Here is an 18,486-nt window from a genome sequence, read left to right as displayed (position 1 = left end):
GATGCTCTTCTCCAACAATGGCCGACACAAGAGCTTCTCTATGTGTTCCCGCCCTGGCCCATGTTGGGCAGGGTACTAGACCGGGTGGCAAAGCATCCCGGCAGGATAATCCTGGTGGGTCCGGATTGGCCCAGGCGTCCCTGGTATGCGGACTTGATCAGGCTCTCAGTCGACGATCCTCTGCGGCTGCCAGTGGAGCAGGGCCTGTTACATCAGGGTCCCGTGGTGATGGAGGATCCCTCCCCCTTTGGTCTTACGGCCTGGCTATTGAGCGGCAGCGTCTGAGGAAGAAGGGCTTCTCAGACAAGGTCATCGCCACTATGCTGAGAGCGAGGAAACGCTCTACTTCTACTGCTTACGCCAGGGTTTGGCGTATCTTTGCAGCGTGGTGTGAAGCAGGCTCTCTTTCTCCTTTCACTGCTCCAATTTCTTCAGTGTTGGCGTTCCTGCAAGAAGGTCTGGACAAAGGCCTGTCGCTCAGTTCCCTTAAGGTCCAGGTAGCGGCTCTGGCTTGCTTCAGGGGCCGCCTGAAGGGTGCTTCCCTGGCTTCGCAGCCAGATGTGGTGCGCTTTCTCAAGGGGGTTAATCACCTGCGCCCTCCTCTGCACTCAGTGGTGCCTGCGTGGAATCTCAACCTGGTGCTAAGAGCATTGCAGAAGCCGCCGTTTGAACCCTTGTCAAGGGCATCTCTGAAAGACCTGACGTTGAAAGCAGTCTTTTTGGTGGCTATCTCTTCAGCCAGAAGAGTTTCCGAGCTCCAGGCGCTCTCATGTCGAGAGCCTTTTCTACAGTTCACTGAGGCAGGAGTGACTATTCGCACAGTGCCTTCCTTCCTGCCCAAGATTGTTTCTCGCTTCCATGTGAATCAGCAGCTATGTCTCCCTTCCTTTCGTAGGGAGGACTACCCAGAGGAGTACTCTGCTCTTAAATATCTGGATGTGAGACGAGTCATCATCAGATACTTGGAAGTGACCAATGATTTCCGGAAATCGGATCATCTGTTTGTCCTGTTTGCAGGTCCTCGTAAGGGTCTGCAGGCTGCTAAGCCTACAGTGGCAAGATGGGTCAAGGAAGCCATTGCAGCGGCTTATGTGGCCGCAGGGAAGGTGCTGCCTATCCAGCTGAAGGCTCACTCCACGAGAGCTCAGGCGACCTCGATGGCAGAGGCCGGATCCGTCTCCTTGGAAGAGATATGCAAGGCGGCAACTTGGGCTTCGGCTCATACATTCTCCAAGCATTACCGTTTGACTGTGGCTGCACGGGCGGAGGCCCGGTTTGGAGCTTCAGTGTTGAGGTCAGGGATTTCTATGTCCCGCCCTGGGTGAGTACTGCTTCGGTACATCCCACCAGTCTATGGATTGATCAGCTTGATGATATGGAAGGTAAAATTATGTATAATCATACCTGATAATTTTCTTTCCATTAATCATAGCTGATCAATCCATAGCCCCTCCCAGATATCTGTACTGTTTTTATTCTGGTTGCATTTCAGGTTCAAGTTTAGTCTTCAGTTACTTCAGAAAGACTTCGTGTTCAAGTTTTTTCACTTGGATTCTTCAAGAGTTAAGACGAGTTTGTGTTACAGTGAGCTGCTGCATTCCTCTCCCCTCCGTTTTACGGGGCTGGATTGAGACTTAAAATTCTGCCGGCACTCCCTCCCGCTTCGTGCGGCTGTAGGGCAGCTTTGTACCCCTCCCGCTTCGGCGGTGTTAGGGTCAGTCAGCTCCTCCCGCGGTTGCGGTTGCAGGATAAGCCAGATCCCCCCGCATCGGCGGGTGTGGTGTCCCTCCCCCGCTCCGCGGGGATGAGCTGGACGGATTCCCCTCCCCCACTTGTGTGGGGATGAGCTGGGTTAATTCCCCTCCCCCGTTTCGGCGGTGGTGAGCTGGGCAGAGTGTCCCTTCGTGGGTGTAATTCTCTAAGTGCTGAGTCCTGTGGATGGAGCTTTGATATCGACATACTGAGGAGTTTCCGGCAGCACATGACCACATATAGGGAGGCAAAAGTTTGCTCTCTATCTCCACCTGCTGGTAGATGGACACAACCCACCAGTCTATGGATTGATCAGCTATGATTAATGGAAAGAAAATTATCAGGTATGATTATACATAATTTTACCATTTGCTATCCTGGTATCCTTGAGAGAACTTGCATTTTGTAGATATTTTGATTTATTTTCACTGCTGGATGTGTACTTGTGTCAGTGTACTTGTGATGTCAGAATACATCTAGTTTACACAGACATATTATTTAAATACTATGACTATCTTGTTTATATTTCACAGACTATCATCAACTATTTCAAGTGTTAATGATCACTGGTTGTCTTAAAGCTGCTATTCTAGAGGCAAAAGAAGGTACAGTAAAATCTGTAGTTAAGTTTCATAGCAAGGTTTTGGGTCGACTGCAGAAACAAATGCTTGTGGTCCTGAAGGTGGGGAGGGTTAGAGACTGCATGTGAGGAGAATGGTAGAACCTAATATGGGTGGCCACAGCTCATATGAGGACACACAAAGGTTCAGTTTTACAGGAGGTTCCAGGCCCCAACCTACAGGGTATATTTTTTGTCTACCAGCTTTGATGGTTGCATTGGCAACTTGAAGGCAACTTGTAACACCATTTCTAAGTAAAGGGTCGGACACCATAAGCCTTACAGAGCCAAAGAGCAGGACATGAGTTAGATCTTAGAACAGTTCTCTCTGCTGCTAAGCTGGCATGTGCCGAGCACATGGTGTCATGTATCACAGTTGGGGTGCCTCTCTCTGACCATGGAGACAAGAGTGCTTACAGCTCCCTAGCTGCTTCCTCACAAGGGCAGTGGAAAAAATGACTCAGACTCCTTTGTACTTCCACTTTATTTGAACATAAACTTAAAATGGCCCCTCTCTTCACACAGAAATATTTCCCTGGTAAGATACTAGGGTATAGCTTGGAATTCTGATAAGCCCTGCCCCTTTCAAGTTACAGAAGCCTTTTACATAGAACTAGACTCACTCCCAGGCATTTCCAATTAAGGATCCTACCCAGCTTTTCCTTCTCTCCCTCCTCTAGTGCCAGCTTCTTTGAAACTATGATTCTCTTAAAACTTATTTGCACAGAGAGGTTACCACAGATCATCCCTTTTATTTCTCAAACAGCTTAGCACCATGACTTTTTCAGCTACTTAAAGCTTGTTGCTTAAACCCTTCTTCTTCTCAGCCTGAAACCCCTTTCAGTTACTAAAGGCATTCCGCACTGGGGCTTCTCCAGTATCCACACCACTTGTTAGCTTCCCACCCCTCTCTCTCTCTTCCCTGGATGAATATGATCTTAAGAAGGTTTAAAATAAGACTTGCCTCTCTTCAAAGCTTGGTGCTAGCTCCTGCCTTTTAGTGTTCAACATTTTTATTGATGATAAACATATATTGTCACAACAATAGTCCGGAGTGCACACAGTGTCACCCCCAAGACTTCCATTCGTATAATAACATAACAGCATTCATCATCAACTTTTTTGTTTAACATTTCCTCCCTTATCCCCTCCCCGCCTTCCCTTGTATCTCCCAACCGAATCTTGTGTTCTTATAGATTCGTTGGAATCCCTCCTATTTCCCTTTCTCAAGGGTAAAACTAGTGTTTATAAAGTCCCCCTTCCCTACCTCTTCGTCCATCCCAGCCCCTTCCCTTTACTTTACACAGAGTCTGACACCTTTCTTATTCATCCAACTTATATCAAAAAGGAACAGATTTAAGCGACACAACCTAAGGCCGTTATGTCTCTCAAACTAGTGTGCGTGCATCCAATTATGCCCCCTTATCACTTAATGGATGTGGCTGTCTCTCAGTCACACATGTCTTTCAAAATCCCTCGTTATCAATCTAGTGACTTGTTTAATTGGTGAAATATTTGTCTTCCACCTCCTTAAGTAGGGTGTCATATTAATCACCTAGTCAAACTGTTCCTCCCCAAAATCATGTGTATAGCCTAATATAATAGCAATTTCAGAAATTTAATAAATAACTTCTCCCTCGGGGTGTTAGGGTCTCCCACAATGGTTCCCACTGCGCCCTGAACCTCTGGCCCGGCAGACTATCCATCTCTCGTATTCCACACCGGTCAACTCGCGTTTGTTTAAGCATTTGACCCCGCCACACCTGCAGGGGAGGCTCCTCCATCCCCCTCCAGTACTGCAAAATTGTGTTAATGCAATAGTACATTCCAATGCATAAGAACGCCCTGAGCCCCTCCGGAGGTATTGCTGTGTATCTAAAGTTGTTGAATAATATTTGTGGATCTTTAATGAATGTGCAGTTCCAAATCCGATCTATCTCTTGCCCTACCCGTTGCCAGAATCTTTGAACATGTTTGCAACCCCAGAACATATGTCCCAATGTGGCCATTTCAGAATTACATTTCGGACAGTTCCCATTCTCTGCAAATCCTGCCTTAAATGCTCTACTCGGAGATATATGGGTTCTAAGGAGCCACTTGTATAACCTCTCTCTCTGCGGAACTGACAGCCTTTGTCTGTATAAGGAGTTCAAGTACGTTTTACAGGTCTCAGGGGAAATTGTACAGTCTAAATCCCGTGACCACCCTCGTGCCAACCTCAAGTAATCTAGCTCAGCCGTTGAATCTTTGAGCTGCTGATGATGGAACCTCAGAGGAACAGCAAGCTGAGCTCTTAGGGTGAAATCTTCTGCTAAGACTTCCACCACATCCTCCGTTAAATCTTTCCAATCTAGAGAGGCCAGGTAATGTTTTAATTGATAATATGCAAAGTGGTTATTCCCCGAGATCTTATACTTTTGTTGGAGCTCAGGGTAGGAATATATTTTCCCTTCCTCTGTCACAATATGTGCTAGGTACACCATTCCCTGTTTTCCCCATTTGTGAAATATTCCACCCCCCTGCCCAGGTAAAAAGGCCGGATTATTACGGATCGACAACCAAGGTGATATCCGGGCCGAAAAGTGGCGTCTTCTACAAGTCCACCTCCAGGTCTCCCTGAGCGCTCGCAGCAACGGATGTATTTTAAAAGCATCCGAAGGCAAAGCAATCCCGGTGTGCAGTAATGTACTGAAATGCATCCCAGGGATCCTGGAGGTCTCCACAGATGTTGCTGAAAAATCCGAAGTCCCTCGGTACCAGTCGTTTATATGTCTCATCGAACAGGCAACCGTCAGGAACTTAATATTCAAAAGACCCATACCTCCCGCGTCCCGTGGTGTTGTAAGTTGTTCATATGTTAATCTAGGTTTTTTCCCTTGCCACAAGTACCCCTGTATTATTTTAATGAGTAATTTGTCGTCCCTAGATTTTAGGAAGAGGGGTAGTTGCTGGAATACGTAGAGCCACCTGGGAGCTACCATCATATTAAAAAGTGCAACTCTTCCCCAAATTGTTAGCGGCAGCTCCTGCCACATGGTCAATTTGCTTTTAGTCATTTCCATGAGGGGGTTTACATTGTCCTTATATAACGAGGCATAGTTGTTAGAGATCAGCACCCCCAGATACTTTAGTTTAGGGCCTACCCATGTGACAGGGAACTCTCCCTGCCATTTTACTTTAACCGTTTCGTCAAGGGCCATTGCTCCCGATTTATCATAGTTCAGGGAGAATCCTGATAAATTCCCATATTCCCGAATCACCTCCAGTGCAGTTTGTAATGAGCGCTGGGGATCAGTAAGCAACATAAGGATGTCATCCGCGTAAGCTAGGACCTTCACCTCTTGATCTCCCAAGTGCACTCCACCTATCTCATTATCCGAATTTAACATCCTGATCAGGGGTTCTAAAGTCAGATCAAATAACAATGGTGAGAGGGGACAACCCTGACGTGTTCCTCTTTCTACAGAGAACCTTGTCGTTGTCCCACCATTAATCACAACCTGTGCGTTCATATCATTGTAAAGGGCCTGTATTGCTCGCAGAATCCCATTGGGCAATTTCATCCACTCTAGTAATTCAAACAGAAAGTCCCAACTAACCCTATCGAATGCCTTAGCGGCATCTAAGCTGACCACTAACCCAGGGATTTTCTGATATCTGCATTGGGCCATGGACAATAATGCTTTCCTCACATGCAATACTTACTGTCTCCCTGGTATGAACCCCACCTGCGCAGGCCCAATGATTTTGGGAAGGTATATTTTAAGACGCTCAGCCAGAATCTTTGCCAGCAACTTAATGTCTACATTAATTAATGATATAGGTCTGTATGACTCCGGCTCCTCTGCTGCTTTCCCAGGCTTTAATAATAAAGATATACTCGCGGTATTCTCATGTAGTGGGAACTTCCCATCTGAGATAACCGCCTGATGGTATGCATATAGAGGCCCCAACAAGGAGAGTTGCAGAATTTTATAGAACTCTCCCGAGTATCCATCTACCCCAGGTGCCGAATAGGACTTTAAGCCCTTAATCGCGGTTTGCAGCTCTTTCAGCTGTATCGGGGAGTCTAGCACGGCTATCTCTTCTTCTCCAAGTTGTGGCATTCCGGACCTCTGCAGAAACTCCCCTATTTCATGTCTCCCCCCTAATTGCTCTCTTTTATATAAGTGCATAAAGTGTTCTTGCAAGGTTTTTTGTATATCTTCTAACTTGTTAGTGATACATCCCTTATTATCCCGAATTACTGGAATCGTCCGATTGCCGCCCCTCCCCTTAACCATCCTTGCTAAGAGTCCCCCTGCCCTATTACCAAATCTGTTGAACTTATATTTCTGAAAGGTCTGATTTCTAAGTAAATTCTCATGTAATAGTGAGTTGATGGAGGCTTGTATTGCTAAGTATCTGTCTTTATTAACTTCTGTTGACTGCGCCAAATATCGGCGTCTTGCCCTCACCAGCTGTTGATTTAAGCTAATTAAACTACGCGCAGACCTCTTCCTTCTAGCCGCAACATATGCGATCAGATCTCCCCGCAAAACGGCCTTTCCTGTGCACCAAAACAGTTGGGGATTGGATTGGTGAGCTTTATTGAAATGAGCGTACTCCTCCCATCGGGCCTTTAAAAATTTTTGAAATGATTTATCATTAGCTAAATAACTCGGGAATCTCCAGCGCTTAGCTATCACCGATCTACTGGGGTCATTTAATTCAACCCAGATGGGACTATGGTCAGAAATTAATATCTCCTCCATTTTAGAATTGATGACCTGAGAGAACAGTGACTCGGACATGAATATATAGTCTATCCTTCCCCACGTACCGTGAGCTCTCGATCTATGCGAGTACTCCCTGGTTTCTGGGTGTAAGTTCCTCCAAACGTCTATCACAGAGAGAGAGTACCCGAATTCCTTCAATATTTTTCCTTCTTTGTGTCCTGCCTGCACATGTCCTCTTACCCCTGTACAATCTAACTTAGGGTCCATCAAGCAATTCATATCTCCCACTACAATCAATTCTTTGCCCTGATATGGTGTCATTTGCTTCAACAGATTAGGGAAGAATGACCTCTCCGGTGGTGTAGGGGCATATACATTTAATATATATAATTCCCTCCCCTGTAACCATAATTTGACCAAGAGATATCGTCCTGCAGGGTCCTGTAGTTCTTTTTTAACTGAATAGGCTAAACGTTTATGGAAACATATCGCTACCCCACCTTTTCTCCCTTCCCCTGAGGCATAGAGCACCTGCCCAACCCAGCTTTGCTGGAGTTTGTCATGTTCCAAATCGGACAGCTTTGTTTCCTGCATACACACAACATCAGCATTTAAATGTTTTAAGTGTTTTAAAATCTTTTTCCTCTTACATGGGGATGTGATGCCCCCCACATTCCATGATATTAACTTACAGTGTGGTACAGATAGCAATAAAGCATCTTCTCTTGTTCATTTTATATCTTTCGGCTACTGGGTCCCAGCCCTTCCCCAGCTGCCTCGCTAAGTAAATTATCATTTCAACTTCTGCGTCAGCCTTCATTAAATATAAAGTAAGTGGATTCCTTTTTGTGTCTCTATCACCTAATGTTTTCCTTACTAATAAACAGTCTCGTTCCTTCTCTATTTGTTCTCTATGGTGCCTCTGTGTATTACATCCCTTCTGTTGTCTCCCCTTATTCCCCCTCCCTCCCCCTAGCCCTCCCGCCATGTGTTGACCCTTATTGACTTCTATTGCCATCATGAAGCCCCTAACGTGACCATACCCCCCCCGTGTTTTATTCCAGTTCTCCCCTTTTCTTACATTTATTCTGTTGTGTACAGTAAAGTTTGGTGTCTGGATCATACTTAAATCTTATGCAGCAATGAGTCAATCTAACATGCTAACCCACAATGTTTCCAACAGTGCAACTTTAACCAGAATAACAACATTAAGAGGTGTATCCCCAAATCACTCCGAGAATCCAGGCCCCACTGGTTTCCATCAAACTATATGATACCAAGTGCTTCAAACATGAGCCTGCAAATCTCAACCATTACCAATACATTTATATATTACCAGTCCTTGAACCCCGAACGCAGAGGTTCATTGCTATGGCTCTTGTTCCTCAGGTCCATCCTTATTCTCAGGGTTCTGGTTCTTTTAATTCAACATCTACAAACTGTTGCGCATCTTGAACCTGCTGAAAAGAATGCCACTGATTCTTATGCTGTATCTTCAGAGTGGCAGGATATATTAGCATAAATCTCTTATTTTTGCTAGCCAATGCAGCGCATATTGGATGAAATCGTCTCCTTCGCTCTTGGACTCCTGCCGAGTAGTCTTGAAAAATTCGTATCTGGGACCCTTCATATGTGAGGGAATCTCGTCTCATTCTGAAGCCTCGGATGATCTCTTCTTTGTGCAAATAGTTGTGCACTTTAATAATGACAATTCTGGGCCTCTGCATACCTTGCTGCCAGCGTCCCAGTCTGTGTGCCCTCTCTATGCATAGGTCTCCGTAGCTGTCAGACAAAGCCAGTTCTTTTTTCAGCCACGTTTCAAGAAGGGGCCCTAGAGACTTCTCCGCAACTTTCTCTGGTAGTCCAACAAGTCTTAAATTACACCTTCGTGCCCGATTTTCCATATCTTCTAACTTCTCTTGTTGCAGCTTTAACTGCTCTTGCAAGCGCGCTATTTCTTGTAAATGCTGTGATCCTGAGTCCTCTACTGTGGAGATCCGATTTTCGACCTCATCCACTCTCTTCTCTGTGTCTGCCATTGAAGACTCCATATTTTTCATCTGCCCGGCCAATAAATCAAATCTAGGGCTGAGGGCCGCGCTCACCGCGGCAGTAATCTGGGCGAGTTGCTTTTCAGTGAATTCTCCTGCCCCAGATTGCTTCTGGTCCGCCATTTTTTGACCGGGTTTAGGTGGAGATGCTTTTTCTTTTTCAAACTTTGTTCCTCTTCGTGTGGTTCCCAAGGACAGAGGCTTCAAGTATTGCTCCATGCAAAAACTGGGGACGCCCTCCGTCACCTCTTGCCCCGTCTGTGAGTGCAATTATAAATGTTACTCAAAGTATCTAGAGAGTCCCAGCCCACGAAAATCTTGGGTATAATCCGTGTTTATATATGGCTTTCTTGATATCTACTCTTGTGACTATAAGCCAAGCCTCAGCAAACCTCGTGCGTCAGAAAAGGGGACTTCTCGTCCGTCTGGGTGCCAGCTACCCACCCCTTTCTTTCACATGCTAATATTCGGAGAAACCACGCTCTATAAAGTACCAGCCGCTATTGCAGTCTTTTAACTTGAAAAATCAAAGCCTTAATGTGGTTTAAACATTAGCTGTCCGGTAAGCATTTATGTATTACCACTTCAGATGTCCGTTCTTGCCGGCTCTGGATGAATTATACCGCTCGTCTGACTTGATTTTTCTTCTGTACAATTGTATACCCTGGGCTCAATTCTTCCTCATTCTGCTCCGACCTCGTCCGTTTAGTTGCTCTCTCCGATCAGCCCGTTGCCGCCGAGCGGTTTACAATTTCCGTCTAGGCCGCCATTTTGTGCTATGTGAGGCGCTGATGATTTTAAATTTTTACGTTCTTCGTTGCTCCCATCGACTTCGCGGCACTGCCTCACATGCGATAATTATCTCCTTGCCTTCCGCCGGACTTTGATGTTTCGATGGAGCGGGTCTGTTCCGTCAAATTCGGGGCCTCATATTGTGGCGCGACGGAGCTCACGGCAGCGCAGCCATTTTGCTACCCGGCTCCACCGGAAGTAGCTCCTGCCTTTTAAAGCTCTCTACAGTAGCATCAGCATCTAAGGCTCTTTAACACTGACTTGGCCAGTTTTCACAAGGAACTCTTTCACTCTGCACTCAACCAGTGCCCACACCATAGGAGACATCCTGGAGCACCTTTCCCACAGCAGCCTACCTCTACCTGAGACCCTTGGCTGTGGGAACTTTCTGTGCCCTGCTCCTTAGTGCCCCTGGGAATTCTGCTTCAAGGCCCCCACCACCACCAACAACCACCTGGCACAGAGTTGGAGACCTATGGTTTGGAGAAATTCCTTTACCTCACTTTCAAGTCCCAGTCAGCCCTCCTTCTCCTGCTTTTAACCCCCCCCCTCCCCTCCCCCCAGCAATAAACATCTCAGCCAATTGTTCTCTTATTCCCCATTTTGCTTACAAATGTTTTGGATAAGCTTCTGAATACAAATCTCTTGATACTGATTTTTTTTTTTTTTGTTTCAATAAATGTGTTATTAAAGATTTTCAAGGCAAAAAAGGTAACATAGCCATTAATCCAGTAACAACTCTCATTACAAACCAAGAAAAAATGTTTATCACACACTAACAATACAAAAAAAAACACCCCCACCCTCCCTCCTCACCTACCTTAGCCAAAACTATATCTCAGTAGTCCACCAGTGGTTCCTTCAAGTAGACCTTCAACCCAGGTGTGAAAAAGCCACCCATCCCCTACCCCCTGAGTTCCAAGCATTGCATTCAACTGTATCCATTCTTTAGCTCCTGGATCATAACAGCATTTCCGGTGATCTGTGAGTGTTTCAAGCTCCACCTTTTCTTTTACTCGCAGAAACCAGTCACCTAAAGTAGGCCCAAGTGTCTGTTTCCAGTGTGCTATGATTTCGTACCTGGCTGCAGTAAGACAACCTCGTTTCATCCTTCTGTGCCATTTGTGACCCCTTGTTACTCCAATTCCTAACAAACAAAACTTAGGGCACAGCTGGAGTGATGTACCCACACCCACAGATAAGCTTTGAATCATAGAGCTCCTAAAAAGCCGGATCCTTATACAGGCCACCAAACATGGAGGAAAGTCCCTCTTTCTTGCCCACAACGCCAACAAAGGTGTGTAATAGCATTGGGATATGTAGCCTTTAACCTAGTGTGGGTTAAATACCAGCATGTGACAACTTTATATGCACTCTCTTTAATTAATACACAGATCAAAGTTTTCTGAATTTCGCAAAAAGCAGCTTTCCAAGTCCCCATGCTGTTCTTCTCTCTAATCCCTCCCCCACTTAAATTCCCTACCTCTTAAAATTTATAAATAGCTGCTGTTTAAATTTCCCTAATGCTAACCATAAATTCTCCAAATGTTCAGTATCATCAGGATCATCCTGCAACTACCCCTGGGCCCCACATAATGTTTAACTTGTAAATAGGGAAAATAATCATGTGATTCCAAGTGGTACTGGTTCTTTAACTCCTCGACAGACACAAAATCAAAGACATCTCAAAGTTGTCTAAAATGTGCCAATCCCAAATGAGACCAGTGGGCAAAAACTTTTCTACCCTGCTCCCCCAAAAAGGTAGGTTCAAATCGAATAGGTGCCAAGGAAGAAAGACAGGTTTTACACCCCAGACTTGCCTTAACTGAGCTCCAAACATTAAGAAGATGCCATGTAAAGGGGCTGAAATCACAGAAATCCACAACAAATGTTTCAGCGTAAAATGTGGAAAACTAGATTGCTGTTTTATCAGGAGATGCCTCCCAATTCACCAATTTCTGCAGCCGGGAAGCCCAATAATACCAAACTACTTTAGGAACCCCTATTCCTTCAAGCTCACTAGGGTACCACAATAGCTCTTTTGATACCCGTTGCATTTTCCTGGTCCAAATAAATCACGTGAGGTCCCTCCACAGCTTAAGCAGCTATTGATGAGGAACCAAGATGGGCAGGGTCGTAAAAAAAAAAAGAGAAGACAAGGTAGAATATTTATCTTCACTGCTGAAATGTGACTGCACCACCACAATCAACCTCCCCCCTTCCAATACAAAAGGTCAGCTCATCTACTTCAGCAATTTAGAATAATTACAGTCATAAAACAAACTTAAGTCTCTCATAAGGTGCCTCTGGATACCGAAAGTGACCTATCTAAATGGAAAGCTCTCCTGCAGATGAGCTTCTCTCTCTGGATTCAGAGTAATGCCCAACAGCTTGAATTTATCATAATTAACTTTAAACCTTGCCAAAGACCTGTAATCAGCAAACTCCCTTAAAATAATTGGCAAGGAAATCTCAGGTCATGTAACATAAAGTATGATATCGTCAGCATAAAGAGCGATCTTATTGATCATGTCAACAACGGTATTCCTAAGATATTCGGATGATCCTGAATCTTCCAAGCTAAAGGTTCAGCTGAGATAGCAAAGGGACAAAGGGCACTGCTGTCTAGTGCCACAGCCTATTAAAAAGGAGTCCGAATACCCCCCATTAATTCTTAGGCCATGGGTGTCTCGTAAAACTTCTGGATCCATGTACTGAAATGGCTTCCAAATCCCTTCTTATGCATAACAGCCCGTAAAAACTTCCAATTCACCCTGCTTTATTTTGATTTTATATTTCATGAACAAACATTTAAGGTTTTTTTTTTTTTCTTTAGCTGTTTTCAAGGATTCTTAGTTTTCATTGTTTGCACTTGTATCTTTCAGCTTTGTTGTTACTCTTTTGTATTACAGTACTCAATATAACTCTCCAGTAATACTTTGTAAGGATTTATATGCTGTCACCACCTCTGTCATCTTACTTAGTATTTCACGAGCTGGGTCCAGCCTAGCCCTTAGTCAGTCTGGTTGTCAGGATATTTACATTGAATATGCAGGAAAGAAATTTTTATACATTGCCTCCTTTTTCTGAAAATCTAATAGTAGTTTCATAGCTACAAGTCAGTCAATAATAGGCCGATGATCAGAAGCAAATACAGGTGCTAGAGGCTATTAGAGCCATACCTACCTACCGATCCCTCTGAATTGATTATATTAGCCATATTATCATTATTGATCATACTACTACTACTACTTAGCATTTCTATAGCGCTGCCAGGGTTACGCAGCGCTGTACAAGGTTAAACATGGGGAAGGACAGTCCCTGCTCAAGAGAGCTTACAATCTAAAGGTTACAAACTATGTAGTCAGTGTAGGTATCATGAATGGGGAAGGTGGTTATTGGGGTTTTTTTTTAATGTTTTATGTAAATTACTCCACAGACATATTTTCCTTATTTCTTAAATAGTAATATGTTAATTTAGAACAAACCTCTTCCTCTGTTCATAACTGCATCTTTTGTAACATAATGTAAGCCACATTGAGCCTGCAAGTAGGTGGGAAAATGTAGCAAATAAATAAATAAATACTGGTGCCTGCATTTGCTACCGCCCCATGATCAGAGCCCCCGAGCATGAGAAAATGCGCTCATGGGCTCTGATCGCAACAAATAGCACGTATTCCTCCCCAATGATCAGCGAGCCAAACTTTGGCACACTGTCCGTGGCAGACCTTATGCCAGCTCGGAGCTGGCGTTAAGGTTTACAGACCATTGAGGAATGAATGGTGAGCCCTGTCCAGCATGCATTTGCATTCTAGCAGGCCGACCATTCCCCCCAATACAGCCCCCCCACAAGAGCTGGAATCCCAGCCCCACCACCCCGAGCCAGCCCTGCTCAGTGCATCCTGGGATGCACTGGATGGAGTTTCACACCATATAAGGGAGTGGTGTGAAGCCCTGTCCAATGCATCCTAGGATGCACTGGGCAGGGCTGTGCGCCACCATTTTCGAGGCAGAGCTGCTGGAAGAGGAGGGAGTCTACCTCTCTCCTCCAACAAAGGTACGGAGGGGTGGGGAAGAGGGCCACTAGACCACCAGGTTGGGGGGGGGGGCTTGATTTGCGACCCACTGGGTCACCAGGGCTTTTCTTGGGATGCTAGGGGGGCTGGAGTCCCACCGGATCTCCAGCCCCCACCCCCTGAACTTGTGTCGGGGGGGGGGGGGGGGGTTGGGGGACTAGAGGTCGGACCTCCAGTCCCCATGTCGCTGGCTCAGGGTTGGTGTTCGGTGGGGATACTAGGCCACCTGGGCCATGCTCTTTGGGGTCTGTTGGTCCCACAGACCTCCAGCCCCTGTGTTTGACAGGCCAGGGCTTTTGACAGGCCAGACCTGTCAAACAAGTGCGCTCAGGCACAATTCTCCCACACTTTACCCTATGATCAGAGATAATAGCGTGCATAAATTTGCATGCTATTATCTCTGATCACAGGGGCGGTAAAGCCCCATGCTTTTCCAGTGCTATTTTTAGAGCACTCTTTGGAACAGCGCTGGGCTTTTGATCATCTGAACATTAGTCCACAATGACCAGCCATGGCAACAAGGTAAGCCCCTGCACAGTACAACCCAAGACCACAGACAAGTCCCAGATCCACAAATGAGTCCCCACCCCTCTTCCCAAGGCAGATCACCTAAACCAACAACCAATCCCACACAGCTACTACATTACTGTGCTGACAGGGCAAACATTTCACAGCATAGTAAACATTAACAGAATACAATTAATTATAACTGGTCATCAAGGTTGGGAGGCTGAATGGGAGGGAGGATTAGATGTTAGCGGGCAGGATTTAGATGTTGGAACAGGTTGTGCCATGGGGAAGAGGTGGGATTAGATGTTGGTGCAGGTGATCTGCCTTGAGGGAAGGGGTTGGGGAGAGATGATGGGATCATCTAAGGTTTGAACAATTAATGTATCCGGGGGCCCTCTATAGAGGGAAGCAGCAATTTTAGAAATCTGCTCTCATACATATGTGGGGCAATTTCTACATATTTTTATGCACATGCAGTTTTCTAAATTTGTTGCTCCGTCTGTATGTGGAGAGACTTAGACATGCAGTTCTACACCTACTCTACAAGAGCATGGGAATTCTGTCCTGATTTGAGTATGTGAATTCCCCTCTCCATATGTTCTATAAAATCTGCATGTATGTCATTACCAGTCATATCAGTTTGCCACAGTGCTTTTTTGGTGCAACGGGGAAACGTGGCATTCTCTCCAGAATAGAAAACAAAATGGGGGAGAATTATCCTATTCTGTATGCTAGGCTGTGCATTCAAACACAATGCTTACTCTTGAAAGAAAGCTAAGACCAGGGCTTTTTTTGTGCCGGTACGCACCGGTACAGCATACCGGCAACTTTTTTTTCCCAGTCTTGCACCCTTCCTCTCGCTCCCCTCTTCCCTCCTTACCTTTTTTTAGCGACTCGGCAGTGAGAGGCTGCTGGCGTTGGGGCCTTCCCTCTGCGAGTCCCACCTATACAGAAACAAGAAGTTGAAACAAAGTAGGCAGGACTTGCAGAGGGAAGGCCCCAATGCCGGCAACCTCTCAATCGCTGCACTGGCTGATGCTGGAGGCCCAGGCTCTCAAGCAGGCAGGCAGAGGGAGGAGGATGGGCGGGGGGGAGGGAGAATCGCTGGACATGGATGGCAGGGGAGGATGGGGGAAGGAGAATTGCTGGACATGGATGAGAGGGGAGGGCAGGGGAGAGAGGAGACATGCTGGACATGGATGGGAGGGCAGGGAAGAGAGAATCGCTGGACATGGAGGGGAGGGCAGGGGAGAGAGGAGAATTTTTTTCTTACATTTGTACCCCGCGCTTTCCCACTCATAGCAGGTTCAGTGCGGCTGGCTTACATATTATATACAGGTACTTATTTGTACCTGGGGCAATGGAGGGTTAAGTGACTTGCCCAGTCACAAGGAGCTGCCTGTGCCTGCAGTGGGAATTGAACCCAGTTCCCCAGGACCAAAGTCCACCACTCTAACCACTAGGCCACTCCTTCCATGAACATGGATGGCAGGGGAGGACAGGGGGCAGAGGAGAATCGCTGGACATGGATGGGAGGGGACGGGAGAGAGGAGACATGCTAGACATGGAGGGGAGGGGAGGGCAGGGAAGAGAGAATCGCTGGACATGGAGGGGAGGGCAGGGGAGAGAGGAGAAATGCTGGAAATGGATGGAGAGGAGAGAGAGGAGAATTGCTGGATGAATGGAGGGGGAGGGCAGGGGGCAGAGGAGAGGAGAATTGCTGGACATGGATGGATGGGGAGAGGATATGCTGGACTTGGATGGAGGAGAGTGGAGAGAGAATTATTGCTGGATATGGATAAAGAGGGAAGAGAGAGGAAAAATGCTGGACATGGATGGAGGGGAGGAAAGAGAAAAGAAGAGCATGCACATTGAGATGAGGGAAAGGGAAGAGAGGAGAAAAATTGCACATGGATGGAGAAAATAGGCAAAAGCTGGATCCACGTTATCTCCTCCAGTCAATTCCACGGAGGAGGACCCAGCTTTTACTTATGGATGTAGGGCAAGAAATGAAGACAAAAGGAGGAAAGTAAAGAAATAAATGGAAAGAAAGCCCTGGAAACGGAGTTAAGAGAACAGATAGAGAGCAGCAGAATCAGAGATTGGGACCAACATGGTCAGAAAAACAAATTCACCAGACAACAAAGGTAGAAAAAAATCTTTTTATTTTCATTTTAGTGTTTGGAATATGTCCAATTTGAGAATTTACATCTGCTGACTTATTTTGCACTGGGTATACTGGAGCTGTAACAGCTTACAGAAATTATTTATATTGAAAAAAAATCACGTTATTTTTTTTCTCCTATACTGGTATAATATTTTCAATGATGCCTGTTTATATGCGCCATGGCTGGTATAAGGGGTGTGGCTATCATGGGGGCAGATCTTTTCTACCTAAGGTTACCTCTTTATTACCAGAGTACTCACTCCAGATTCGTTTACACACAGTACTCCTTACACCTTAAACATCTTAAACTTATTTCTTTATTATATTACATGTGCCTGTTTATTACCTCGAAACTCACATTCTCACGTCGCATTCGCACACAGCAACACAGTGCTCTTTATCACCTACTCATTTGATCCACCGTTTAGCTTTTACATACACATTCTAACATAAGTTCTATCATAAGGGCAGAGCCATAGATGGTGTCCCTGCCCATAATGGAGTGGAGGAGTGGCCTAGTGGTTAGGGTGGTGGACTTTGGTCCTGAGGAACCAAGTTTGATTCCCACTTCAGGCACAGCTCCTTGTGACTCTGGGCAAGTCACTTAACCCTCCATTGCCCCAGGTACAAATAAGTACCTGCATATGTAAGCCGCATTGAGCCTGCCATGAGTGGGAAAGCGTGGGGTACAAATGTAACTAAAGATAAATAATGAGTACTGGTACCTTTTTTCCTACAAAAAAAAGCTCTAATACTATATTTTTATAATTGTTACAGGTTGTGTTTTACATTTTCTTTTATTTGTAACAGAAATCCCAACTAAGATCCAAATATTGGATGATGAAAAAGCATTACTGTACAAGGCTGACAAATTTCTGGATGCTTTATTGAAAAAGAAATCTGAGTAGTTACTGGAAGACCACCACAGATTTTGGAGAATTCCCTTTGTGAACACTGGCCACTTAAAAGATTTTACAAACGACATCCATTTTAAAGTTTTTAAAAATTCTGGAATCCTTACCTACAAATCTACCACGAGGTTGGAGTTTGCCTTAGCAATTTCACCTGTAACTGCAGCCCTGTTCTTACTGTGGTGCGGGGGGGGGGGGGGGGGGGGGTTGGCATTGATAATTTTGTTCTGTGTTAGTGACTTGGGGGGTCATAAGAGCCTAGACCCGCTGAGGCTGTTTTGTTTTTCTTTTGGGGGGGGGGGTGGATTTGGGGAGTGAGGTCATTGAGAGAGAGGGGACTTGGTACTCTTTCAATTTTTGTTTTGGTGGGTAAACACACCTTGTTATAGGTGGTGTTGATATGTTCATTTTGTTTATTTCCAAAAACATTGTTCAATAATAACAGTAGGGTGGTGGAAATGTCAGCGGGGAGACAATATCTTCTTTCATGCTTTTTGGCGATGTAGTGGCGTTCAAGTGTTTTGGAGGTCACTTCATCGATACTTAAGGATTCTTTTTGGTCACCATGTAGACTTTTTCTTGGAAGGGAGTCTTACTGAATAAATTGGAGGCATATGGGATTTCAGACAAAAATTCACGCTTATCTCATCTCTTCACAGTGTGGGGGAGGCTGAAAAGGAAGGTAAGAGGGACAGGGAATAGATCTACATATGCATGGCTTACACGGGGGGGGGGGGGGCGGGAAAATAAGGTATTCCAAAATTGGTTTCAAAAATGGCTCATATGGTTTCATGAGTGCCTAGATGAGGGTAGAATATGGACATTTGAAGAATTACAGGAAACATATGGGTTAGTAGAGTCTGATTTATATGCGGTACATGCAGGCCAAA

General features: G+C 45.5%; 1 protein-coding gene across 1 annotated transcript in view; it reads left to right on the top strand.

Moving 5' to 3' along the window:
• Positions 1–17,775, top strand: part of PHF11 (PHD finger protein 11) — a 154,000-nt gene extending 136,225 nt beyond the window's left edge. The window contains exons 18-19 of the mRNA XM_030202407.1: positions 2,286–2,357; positions 17,496–17,775. Coding sequence (XP_030058267.1) covers positions 2,286–2,357; positions 17,496–17,593 — 170 coding nt within the window. The 3' untranslated portion in view covers positions 17,594–17,775. The remainder of the gene's footprint in view (positions 1–2,285; positions 2,358–17,495) is intronic.
• The last annotated feature ends 711 nt before the right edge of the window (positions 17,776–18,486 follow it).

The sequence above is a fragment of the Microcaecilia unicolor genome, chromosome 4 (genome assembly GCF_901765095.1).
Source record: "Microcaecilia unicolor chromosome 4, aMicUni1.1, whole genome shotgun sequence".
Taxonomy (NCBI): Eukaryota; Metazoa; Chordata; class Amphibia; order Gymnophiona; family Siphonopidae; genus Microcaecilia; species Microcaecilia unicolor.
This window is presented reverse-complemented; position numbering and strand designations above follow the sequence as displayed.